Source organism: Pelecanus crispus, chromosome 13 (assembly GCF_030463565.1).
Source record: "Pelecanus crispus isolate bPelCri1 chromosome 13, bPelCri1.pri, whole genome shotgun sequence".
Lineage (NCBI taxonomy): Eukaryota > Metazoa > Chordata > Aves > Pelecaniformes > Pelecanidae > Pelecanus > Pelecanus crispus.
Window position 1 is genome coordinate 13,652,634 of NC_134655.1, and position 12,702 is coordinate 13,665,335.

The following is a 12,702-nucleotide window of genomic DNA, read 5'->3' on the forward strand; positions in this document are numbered from 1 at the left end:
GAATGGCCCCGGCGACTGTCGCTCGGGGCGAGGAGGCGGGGCGGTAGTGCCGGACAGCCAATCGGCGCGCGGAGCCACCGGGAGCGCTGGGTTCGGCGCGGTCGTGGCGCCGGTCCCGGCATGCTCCGCGACGGTGCGCGCGCTGGTGGGCGGCGCGCATGCGCAAGCGGCGCGTTTCACCCCCCCCCCCCCCCTCCCCCCCCCCGTCCTGGTCTCCTCAGGGTGCGCGGGCGGCGCTGCGGGGCGGCCCCGGCCTTGGCCATGGCGAGATCGCGGCTGGCGGCGGTGGAAGGTACCGCCTACCGTGGGGCGAGGGCTCCTTTCCCCATAAGCGCCTGGGAGCCGACCCTGTTGTGGGCTGTGTCTCACGTTCCCCCCTCTCGCCCTGTCTTACAGGGCTGGTGCGGGAGCTGCTGAGGGAGGAGGCCCCGTCTCGCATCGCCGCCCTCACCGAGGAGCTCTTCCAGGCGGCGGGGAGCATCTCTGAGGAGGATGGGAGTGCGGCTGAGGTAGAGCCCCGGCCTCCCGGCTCGATGCCCGAAGAAGTGGGGTTTCGCGAGGCTCACGCCACACAGCACCGCTCGCCCGGGTTGGAGGCTGCGGCTCTGCGAGCGTGTGCTCTTGCTTCCCATCTTTTGCGGTGAAGCTAAACGTTTAACTCTAGCGCTGTTGGAATGTAAACAGAACAGTTTATCTTTTTCATCTTTTAACCCGATAGCGTGAAAGTCCAAAATAAAGTGGAAGATGTTACATTTTAAAAGTCAGTGCAAAATGTTGATCCTGAATGTGTGCATCATAATGGGAAAAGTTACTGGTATCGTAGTGATGTAAAGGTTTTTATTATTTCAATTTTCTGGTAGTATGTAACTGTAATTTCAAGTAAAAATGCAAGCATAGAGTGCTGATGCATTAAGGGTTTGGTACTGGGTCAGCGGAGAGGTCCTTCTTGTCCTGTGCGTGGAGTCCAGTAATGATGGCAGATGCTTGAGGAAGAAGAAAACAAGCAAGCATGTCATTTTAACTGCCTGGGAAAGCCAGTACCTAATATTAGGGAAGTACTAATTTTCATACATTATAAAAGTGGATTAGGTTGTTGTTTATAATGTTTTTAATTTTAGGGTTTTTTTCTTCTGTGTATTTCTTCTAGAGGAGTACTTGTAATAAATGTCTACTTTAAAAGGCCATTTTCAAATAGAAGGCTGATGAGTAGTACATGAATTTGGAATAAAAACAAGACCAGCTGAGATACTGTCCAACCTTTTCCTCCAAAATGATACTTTGAAGGGAGATTTAACTCATAGTGATTATCATCTAAGGAAGACTGATTTTGAAAGTCCTAAATTTGTGACAAAGAGCAAGATATGTTAGCAAGTGTCACAACAGAAAGTACGTTTCGTGCAGTCTGTAAAGAAATACAGGAGTATAAAACTGGTATCCTTCAGTTCTTCTGAATCAGCTGGGCTAAATTATTTTTAAAGAAAGGAGAAATCATTAATCTGTAATCCGATCTATTCAATAAAAGGGGCCCTAAAACATGTCCTAGTTAGGCAAGAGCGTATTTGTAGGCAAGATCTGCCATGGAGACCAGGATTTGTAGTGATGCGAAGTGCAGCCCTTCAAGGTGGGTTGTTAAAGGAGCTTATTGCCTTTATGTAGGACTGTATCATCCTTTTAACAAGAGTATATAGTCAGTAGCCTTTGTTCTTTGTTTGCTAATATGAGAAGTTTCCCAACGTAGGTATTTAAGATAATTAAACTACTTAGTTTTCTTTTTGATAGCAAAAGAAGTGAAGCCTTACTATAGATATATTTTCAAATCTGATACAATTTTTACAGCTCACTTCCAATCCCTTCAAATTTTTCAACGTCTGTTTAAAATGTACATAATGTATTCTGAAAGCTGCCAGTGAATCAGATGTATTTTGGATGTGGTGATGTGCTATTGCACAAATTTTGTATCTATGAGTGTTTGTGAGAAAACTTCATCCCAGATGGATAGAGTAAGTGAGGTCATGTTTTGCTAAGTTTGGAAAAGGACTTGATAGAAACATAGGTTAGGACATTTGAGTAATATGACAGATTAATGGGATTTGTTTATGAACATATTTGAATGTTTCTGAAGCCCACCACTTCACTTACAGATTTTGCTGTTATGCATAATTTCAAATTGGAGCTGAAGGCACTGAGGGATGATGTGACGTGCTGTTGGTCATACGATTAATTAGTTCTTTTTAGTTTCAGGTCTTGTCAGCCTTGGATTTACACAGTCATGTTCTTTCTTACCTTGCTTCATCTTAGAAGTGCTCTCATGTTTTTAGAAGATGTGAAATAGTCTTTTATGAGACTGAATATATCTTATGAAATATACTTATGAAAAGAGTATGTGCTTCCTGCCAGCTGCTTATAATTCTTCTGAAATGATGGATCTACAGAAAAGAATGATCCATACTTTTAGCTGAAGAAATGCTATGTGGTCCCTTCAGCATGCCTGTTTTCAGGTCACTATCCCAGATCTCCCTGTGGGATCATGTAACAGTTTCATGGAAAACTCACACCTTTGACTCCCAACGTAAAAGGAAGTTGCACAAACATGTGGACAGGTCATTACTGTGATACACATGAGAGATGGTTCCTTTTCCAGTAGTAAATTTCAGTGTGACCCAAATCCAGGACAAAATTAAATCTAATGGAATTTTCCTACTCAGGTTGAAGAGGGTGCAGTAAGCCTGTGGAACTGGGCTGTGACCAAATACATGGGTTCTGTTGTCAATGATGAGCAAAGAGCTAAACGTATGTATGTGTTCTATACCTTCCTAAATGCGTGTTGTGTGCTGTAGCATGAAAAGGAAAAACTCTCTGCTGACAGGCATATATGTAGCGCTGTAGATTTGTTTGGATCTTTGCAGATAGGGTGTAGACAGAGGAAAATATACATCTGGGCTTGTATAAACAGTTCAGGAAGGAGCATCCTGGTGTAATAGTGATCTCCTTGTGACACAGAGGAGTAGGCATTCTTACCACTCCCCCTTTCCATGCCAGAGCATCAGTAAATAGGTGTTGTGACCAAAGGAAGCTGTAATTTGTCTTCTAATGCTATGGTTTTGATCTAAAAATGTATGGAAATAACACAGATGTAAATTTTAGACTGTTGGTCACTTAATTTATACCAAGTGAGATTGTTTCTTTAATGTAACTATCTCATCAATGTTTACATACAGAAAAACTCTAAATCCTCTTTTTACTTCTATGCTTTAGCCAGGTACACAGCTGGTGGGTTTGCTTGGGGCCAGGAGCAGGGCTGGGGGAAAGCATAAGTGAGCTTTTGGTCTTTTCCCTCAACCTGTTCTGTATGTGGTTCTGCAGGATTGCAATATCTGGCCTACATTTTTGTCTTGAGGCATTATAGTCAAAATTATGTGTAATCTGCATCATATATCAGGTAAAGGGAAAAGGGTAAGTTTACACAAAATAAGTAGTAATTGTAGAGCGTAATGTTCTCAGATCTTGTATTAAAGCTGAAGGGCCAGGGAGAGGCTATTTTAAATACATTGTGGTGTCTTTTCCATCCCTGATGTATAAAGAAGGCTTGAAAATATTTTTGCTTTTTACTTTGAAAATGTAAAGATTATTAAACTTCATTTCTCTATTTTGCTGAAGGCTATTTTGAGGCTTTCAAGACACGTTACTCTAAGCACCTGTAATGTAATTAAGTCTTTGAATACCACATTTTTAACTTAAACTCTCTAAAGTGTTTAATAGGTATTTTGATGAGAATATCTTTTTTTTTTTCCCCTACTGCCTAAAAAGCAGTTTTAGGCAGCTGGGCTAAAATTCAGACTGCTTTGACTCCTGAAGCTTTCAAGTTTTTCTCTCTTGTAATTTAAAATGGCAAGCAGTCTTTCAGATATGGCAGGGCTTGACTTTCAAAAAAAAAAAGAAAAAGAGGAAAGGGAACTTATGAATGTCTGCACTGTTTTCTTGCAGTACGGTTTGTTGCTTGCAGATTGGTGTGCCTTTGCGAAGGCAGTGATCCTTCAGAGGGAACTATTCGAAGACAGATTTTGGTAAGGCTAATGGTGGGTAAGCAATGAAGTACAGTTGATCACCAAGGGAAAGTTGATGACCTTCAAACCCTATTATGGTTGCTTTGGAAATGGAGTGAAATATACCTGTAGTTCTGGGGAATATACATGCTGAAGCCCCCTTCAGCTATATATATATGCTGAGCTAGTGCAGTTAGGAATTTCTGGACAGTGTGGTTAGCATCACATCTTTGTCATATGGTAAAATGCTATATGAACAGCATATTCATTTATGTCAGTATTTTACAATATTGTCTAGTAGGGCACCATAAGTCTTATGCTGCATCTAGGTGTTAAGGACTTAATTCAGATGTGAGAGGCGCTTGTCAGAAATTGAAGAGCTGAAATACCCCCTCTCCTACGTTAGATATGTGCATCAACAAGATGAGATCTAACACTGCCTTTCTTGAAAGTGACTGTATTTTCACAAAGCACTTATAATTTTCTCCTTCAGATGTCTATGAAAACTGGGAAAGCATGGATAGATATGGGAAAAGCTGATCTTGCCGATGGATTTCTAGAGATTGCCATGAGTGTAAGTTCTTTTCCAGTTTTAATTTATTATAAACACACCTATTTGTAAGTTCCACGGCTGATGCCTATGCTTTGTTTTCCAGAGCATAGAAAAACTCTATGCGAAGTTACTTAAGGGGAGCAGTAGTGAAGCAGATACTCATATGCACAAAGCTGATGTGGAGAAGAACCTCTTCAAAGTACTCTCTTATCAGGCTGAATCAGTATGTGTTCTTCCCAGTTTTCCTTATAAGTCACGAGGGGTACAGAGAGAAACTCTCACCCAGTTATTAGATGTATGAATGCTTGGCATTGAAGACTTGCTGAGGGATATATTTCCTTCACTTAGATGTAAGATGGCAGATCTCATGTTTGAATTCAGTGTTGCAATCATTTAATGATTTTTAATTTGCCTAATTTATCGCAGTAATTTCTGCTGTGGTGTTATATCTTCTAGTTCAGATTTGTTGCTCTATGACTTGGCTAGCATGGCTGTTTATAAAACAAACAGCTCGCTCTCTGAATCATAAATGTGTCAGTTTCAAAGGTGTCCTGTGCTTGACTGAAGAAGGGGGATAGGACTGGTGTAGAGCCTGGGTCCCCCAAACTGCATTTGTGTAACACGTACGCAGCAAGATTAGTCACTTTAGAACGCTCATCATACTATGCTAGTATGTGCAGCTAGGCTGATTAAAAGTATATGAAGGTAGTATTCATCATGGCTGCAGATAGCCAAGGTTTGTATCTAACAAGTAGATGCTATAAGCCACATATGCAAAGTCTTCTGTAACTTACAACTTTCATGACTCTGCAAACTCATGAACATCATCAAAGCTATTAATATTATATGCCATCAGACAGAGATCTTTCTATACATGAATACACTCTCTTCCATGACCTCATACATGCTGCTTTCCACATATAAAGGCTTTAAACAGTGGGAGAATCAGTATCAAATTACAAGATCTGGAAATAGTGAGTTCCATGAAATTTGATACTTTAAAGTCTCAACCTCTGGCATCATACAATGAGGTAAGACCCATGGTGATAATTTAAAAAAAAAAAAAAGCCTAGCACAATATGAAAGAAGTCTGAAAAAGTGCTAAAGGTTTTCTAGGGGATCAACAACACAAATTACAGTAATTTGAAGTATGTAATTTAGAAATCTAAGTTTTGTGAGGCATTGTTGTGCTTGACTGAAGTTTCTGAGTACTTTATCAGTGCTATAGAGTATTACAGACATATGAGTGTAAATATGAGAAAATGTAGTTGCCTGCATTTATTGATAACACCACTGACCTCAGTATCTAGGAGGGGAGTACTATCTCCAAAATTCTCAAGAGCTTCCTTAAACAGGCCAAAGTAGTGGCCAAAATTTTACTTTGATCATGGAGACAAAAGAGGACCTTAAATTATAGGAGAGGTGGTTTAAGATTTGCTGATCTGTATCTTCTTAACCTCTGAGTGAACTTGTCCCGTGTATCTGGCCTTTTCACACTACCTAAGGACTGCAGTGTTTTTCTGGATATCTTTATCATCTGGCAATATATAGAAAAATACAGAATTATTGTAGCACTGTAAGGACAGATATGTAATCCCAAACCTAGCTTTACTGAATGTGAAAAACCCAAGTCCTATTTTGGGGAATCAGTCTTTTAATGAATTTTAAAGACAAGTTGCTCACTAAGTTTGTTGGCATGCTCTACTGCTTTCTTAGGCAGTTGCTCAAGGGGATTTTCAGAAAGCAGTGATGTGCGTGCAGCGCTGCAAAGATATGTTGATAAAATTGCCAAAAGAGGTAAGTGAAATAATCTCTTCTTTATCATTCCAAACTTTGAAAATCTGCTTTCCTCTCTGTATGTTAAAGAATGACATATGCCATACACCATTTTGAAAAGTACTCTGAACTGTGTCTCTCTTCTGGGTCTGGTTGCTTCTTTGAGATTTTCTTACTAAAAATTTTGCATGAAAACGGCAGGTTTTTCTTCAAAGTTCATTTTTTTTCTTCTTTCTCATAGTTTATAATTCAAAATAGGAAGATAAACTTTTCCTAAAGAATGAGAGAAGACAAATCAGCAAGCAAAGCAAAAAGATTTCTAAATTGAATATGCCACCTACTCTCCTACAGAACCGGCTGCATTTTACATCTTGATCTTGTATATTGCTTCTTCACTTGTACCCATGTGAACTTTTGTCTGGAGACAGATGGGACAAGAGAAGAGCTGAGTTACTAAATTTTTGATATGCAAGTTTATCACTATCTCAGTACTAATATTCATGAAGCTGTAGAGCTATGGATGGAGGCTTCTCATTGCACTAAACTGTGTTTTTTGTAGTTCTTGTGTCACAGAACAATGTCCAAAGACAACAAACTCTAGCATATGCAGATTAGTTCTCTGTTTGCAAAGATAAAAATCAAATATGTTTATATCAGGATAAACTTCTCCACATTTATTTTCATTTGCTTACTTTAATGTTTTCCCAATATTTAGGAAACATTTTGCTTCTGTCTCTGTGGTACAGGCAATAAAATTCAAAGGGATAGATGTGAATTCTGAAAGGGAAATATGGGAAATACAGCTGGAGTTTAATATTAAACTCCAACCAATTTAAAATTGGTTTTTGTGATCTACAGGCCTTGTTCAGTGCATCTGAGTGACTAAGTCAGTTGCAGGGGTCTAGCTTTGATTTGAATCATAAGAGCAGAGCTTCTCACTGTGAATTGTTGAAAATGTTTACTGGGATCTTTGCATTACTGTTCCTCATTTCGTTTTAAATTATTTTAATTATTTCCGCTTAAACTTCTCCATTAAATAATATTAAACTTAGAATCATAGAATTGTTTAGGTCAGAAAAGACCTTTAAGATCATCCAGTCCAACCATTAACCTACACTACCAAGTCCACACTAAACCAATCAAGGGTAGACTAGACTAAACCATGTCCCGAAGTGCCACATCTACCCGTTTTTTGAACACTTCCAGGGATGGGGACTCCACCACCTCTCTGGGCAGCCTGTTCCAATGCTTGACCACCCTTTCCGTAAAGAAATTTTTCCTAATATCCAACCTAAACCTCCCCTGGCGCAGCTTGAGCCCATTTCCTCTTGTCCTATCATGATGAATGCTCTTCACAAGCACTGGTGCAGACAAGGAAAAGGTTTCTGATCATGAGAGAGACAATTTACTTCTGGTTTAAAGAGTGGTATTTAAACAACGAGAAAAAAGGAAAGAGCTAGTGATTGCTGAGTGACTTTGAAACTTTTGGACCACTAGGTAGCCATCAGTCCTTAACTCTTCCAGGCTTCCATTGTACCAGAGAGCACTTGCAGAATATCACAAAGAGATTGTTGCATTATGGTAATGTATGGTACCACAGATCAGCTGGAGAGGATTTGCAGCTTGTGGATCATCAGTGGTCTATGAACCATAACCGGGAACTCTTGGCCTACAGGGTGAAATGCCAGAATTGTTCCAAACGCTTGTTGTTCAGAGAAGTGCCAGGTTTATGGGGATATTTAGTGATACGCTTGACGCCTGGAACACAGTCATTCACTGAAATAGTATTTTAATTATCCTTTGAAATACTTCTTTTCCAAGCATGCAAGTAAATGACTGGGGTATGCTATGGTATGTCTACAGCGTTATGCTAAACACTTTGCATGAAACCCTCTCAATACAGTAAACTTTCTGTTCTGGAAAGAAAATGTTCACAAATGAACTTACGGAAAATAAGGGTTTCACATCTGAGAGTGATCTTTTTTTTTGTTCATGCATACTGAATCTGTGCTTTTGTCTCTGGATTGCAATGAGATAAACAATAAATTTGAAGCAATATGTGCTACCTCTCTCTCATTGTTGCCTGAGGATTTGAAAGCTGTAGTCACTTGCAAGAAACATCATTTATACATGGAAAAGAAAGTTACTGCAGAGGCAAAATGGATGTAAATATTGGCAGCCTGAGAAGATATAAAATGACTTTTCTGTCTTTTCTTTGGACGACATATGACAGCTGCAAATCATTTCAAAGGAAAGGCAAGTTGTTATGAACAGACATTGTCAGGGCTGAGTGATAAAGCAGAAAGCAACAGTGCTCTGAATAACCAAGCATTCAAAACCAACTTTCTCCTAAAACTTGTAATGTGGATGATCCTTTTTTAACCCTGAAGAGACATGCTGGGGAAGAAGCCTACTGTGGAAGAGTCCTCTTTACTTAACTATGTAAAAGTTTTTTGTCATTTTTAAAAATTAAGTTGTAATATTCCAGTTTTTCCTCTCAAGTTTTAATTTTTATTCTTTAAACAGTTCTAGTGCTTTCAGCGTGATTTCTTGAGGAACTATTCTACGTCATGTGTTCCAAGAATCCCGTTGTTTTGCATGTTCTGGACTGGTTAATGATGCTTCACTTTCCCACACAATTATTATTCCATTTTAGTCATGTTCAATATCCCCTTGTATAAGGCCAGAAGTGATAACAGTGGATATATCTTTAAAGTAAAATGCATTTTAAAGAACCTGAGACTGGAGTGCCATAGATCTAATGATGTTTCCACAAGAGTATTATAAAAGCAGGAGTCCTTTATTGCAGACCTGTTACCTGTCAATCCTCTGCTACAATTTTGGAGTGGAAACATATGAACGGAAGAGGTATGAAGAGAGCTCCTTCTGGCTCAGGTAATGTGCAAAGGCAAACAGAATAAAATCCTGCTTTTGAGATGTAAAAATATGTGTGAAGGAGAGGGGGGATCAAGGGAAAGTAGAGGTTTAATTAAAAATGCGAGAATACAAGATTTTAGCTGAACCAAATTAGCTGAGCAGATACCGACTGTCTTACTCGGTTGCCTAACATTTATGTCTGTTTTCCACATCGATTTACTGTCATTAGAATGAAAGTCTTCTTTCCATGGCTCTTGTCAATTGTTTCCCTAACACTTCTTCCAAAGAGATTATTTTTAGGAAGAGGCTGTTCCCAGTTCTTGTGCCATTCATAAATGATTGTGAAGGGATTTGAAAGCTTTGGAAAAGAGTAGATGAATTCTTCTGACTTGTTTTAAATGGATTTGTTTTAAACAGTATTTGAATTTCTTGTAAAGGAAGTGCTTCACTGAGAGCAAGTCCTTGACTGATGAAACACACAGACATCAAGGTGAAAAAGGAATAGTTAGAGATGGTTGGGGTAGGATCCAAATAAGTAATGTGGTACTGCTAAGGAAGAAAAAATGTAGGCTATTGGGAAGAGTATCCTCATGCCAAGGTCACAGCCTCAGCTCAGAAATTGGGGTTTTTTTTTTCCTTCTTTTTCTTTTTCTTTTAAATAGTCAGAAGAGAATGGCAACATATCAAATTCAAAATAGTTACAGTCACATATGTTGCCAAAGAGGATTTGTAGAAATGCTTAGAATGAATTACAGCTGGTGCTTTGGAGATTATTTTATATTTTATTCTTGTGGAAAATTAAATACTGAGTCCTGATGACAAAATTTGAGGAGGAAATAAACCTTTGCAAAGTGCAAATAATTATCTGGAGAAAGAGATGTAGCTCCATCTAGTGGGTTAAGATTTCCCTGTACTGAGAATATATTATGAAACAAATGCCCAGTTATTGTTTTTCTTTCTAGCAGTTCTTCGTTCACAGCATTTGCAATCAAATCTGGTTTTGTGGAATTACCACTGCGTTTTCTCCTGGGTGGTCCTTTGTGCTGTCATTTAACTTTTAGAAAAAGAATGGGAATCATGACTCCCAGGTTGTGTTTCTGTCTCTGCTATTGATTTGCTGTCATCTTGAGATCAGGTCATGTATAATTTTTGTGTATGACTATATTATATGTCAGGTGAGAATGAGAACACTAGCTTCTTCAAACTGCCTATGGTTAAAACTGATAAATCCTACTGCAATGTTTGAACAGAAGATGTTATAGAAGGTGGTGCAACAGGTTGAAGAAAGTGTTGAGTACAATTTTTAATGTGAGGATTTAGAAAGAAAACAAAATTTTCTGTTCTCTAGTAAGAGTGAGTACTGAGATTAGTTTGTGTGATTTATGTGGTTTCTAACTGGTTAAGAAGTGGGAAAGGGTAGGAGTGTTGCACATATCAGAAGACTGGCTGAATTTATCTCTGTCATCCCATTTAATTCTAACTTTCACTTATCGATAGCCAGAGTTATGACATTGGGAAGATGGACATGAAATATTCTGTTGCCAAAGAAATGCAGGTAAGAAATAGAGAAATTGCTGTTTACAAATAGAAGGATTTTGTTAACCTGACTCCACTGTATCATCTGCCTCTGCTGTGCCAAACCTTTGGCCTCCTCTTTAGTACTATGTCTGCTATGAAGTTTGGCAAAGTTGCAAGTTCAGTTGCTATGAGTATCAGTCTAAGAGTTCAGTCACTGATGGGTGCCCTTAAATCACATTTGAATCTACTATTTCACAGAAATTAAATTGTAGAAAGTAAGGCTGAAGTAGACCCTGAAAGGCCATCTCTTCTTCCATTCCTCCTCTTCTTTCAAGGCATCATCAGTTAACATCAGTGTCATTTCTGATAGATGCTCATCTGTCTCATTCATAAACCTGTTACTGCTTTTACTACCTTCAGTGGATATGGAGAAGATTTTAATCTCTTCCTCTTTATATATATAATTTATGTATTTGAAGGCCATTATCATGTATGTCTTTGTGTTAGGTTTTTTTTTCTCTCAGTGAAGTTTGTACGTCGTGTTCCTTCAATTTCTTCTTTCATTCTGTTTTTTCCAGATCTCTGATTTTCCTTGCTACCCTTCTGTTCTCCTCTGAACTCTAATTGATTCATGTCCTGTGTGAATTGCAGTGTTGAAGACTGGGTATGCTTCAGAACTGAGTAGTCACTTTATATGTCTGATACCAGGCAGGCATTCTTTTGACTCATAGAGCTTTTATTTTTCATTACCTTAAATTTTAAGTCTTTTGTATTCATATGTATGTTCATGTGTGGCGATTTTTTTTCTGCTTTTCAGATGGCATTTAAACTTCCAGTTTATTTTTCTTTCCAGGCTAAAGTGCTGCGATTGTTAGCTACAGCCTATTTCGAGTGGGATTGCAATCTGTATCTTGACAAGGCATTGAAAGCTATAAGCTTGGCAAATCAGGTAGTAATGTGCTACTGTACTTATGGTGTGCAATAGTCAAAACTCAAGCATTTATTAACATAATATTGTGGACCGCATTAATCGCGGGTGTGTTATCTTTGAAATCAGATGGAGGTGTGTTTGCTTTGCTTTGGTTTTCATATTCCTAAGTATGTTTTGGTGTTCCCAGCTTTTTAATAGAGAAATACTTGTTTGCATGTAGATGTAGAGCTGTCTTGCTGTCTCATAGCTATTAATAGTGAGGTCCTTTGATAATGATATGACTAAAATTTCTTTGACACGTATTCGTGAAAACTGTAGAAACAGAATAAACTACAGTGTGGTCCACCTGAGATTTACGGCAGCTGGCTTCTTATGCATCAGACCTTTTGTCTTGCTTTGGGTTATAATGGATATGTCCATACTACATTTTGAGTACCCATCTCATTATCTGTACAAGTATTTGAGCAAGCGCCAAACAGAGTTCAGTTTTGAAAGCTGTCTAGCCATGCTGCGTCAGTCTTATTTCAAACAATTAATTTAGCTATTGTACTTTACTAACATCACTGTTATTTCTTCTGGAACCTGAAAAATGAGCTGTATAAACATACCAGCTACCCTGAAGAAAGTTCGTATATCTGTAAGCAGTCACTACAGTGAGGTCTCTTGCTCTTGTACAAATTCCATTTGCCATATAAAGATGTGAATTAATTTTGTGCTTCTATCTTTTCAGGTTAGATAACTTAAGTTTGAAAAATATGTATTTGTCTTTGGCTGACCATTTTAAAATTTCAATTATCTGTTTCATACAAAACAATTTTTAAGTATGAAATCCTGTTTTAAATGAAAGCTCAAATTCAGTTTTCTACATGCTGTTAAAACTTTCAGACAGATGATGATGCAGGTGCTTGTGAGATCAGAATACAAGGCAGTGTATTTTAACCATTCAAATAACATGCTACTATAGTATCTAAGCCCTTTGCAGTTTTTATTGTATTTGCTTTTGC

General features: G+C 38.6%; 1 protein-coding gene across 1 annotated transcript in view; it reads left to right on the forward strand.

The window, feature by feature from the left end:
- The first annotated feature begins 261 nt into the window (after positions 1 to 261).
- Positions 262 to 12,702, forward strand: part of TEX11 (testis expressed 11) — a 35,006-nt gene continuing 22,565 nt past the window's right edge. Inside the window, 12 exon segments of the mRNA XM_075720795.1 lie at positions 262 to 292; positions 397 to 543; positions 546 to 589; positions 2,706 to 2,790; positions 3,985 to 4,064; positions 4,537 to 4,617; positions 4,700 to 4,819; positions 5,601 to 5,627; positions 6,313 to 6,393; positions 9,182 to 9,267; positions 10,747 to 10,804; positions 11,621 to 11,716. Coding sequence (XP_075576910.1) covers positions 262 to 292; positions 397 to 543; positions 546 to 589; positions 2,706 to 2,790; positions 3,985 to 4,064; positions 4,537 to 4,617; positions 4,700 to 4,819; positions 5,601 to 5,627; positions 6,313 to 6,393; positions 9,182 to 9,267; positions 10,747 to 10,804; positions 11,621 to 11,716 — 936 coding nt within the window.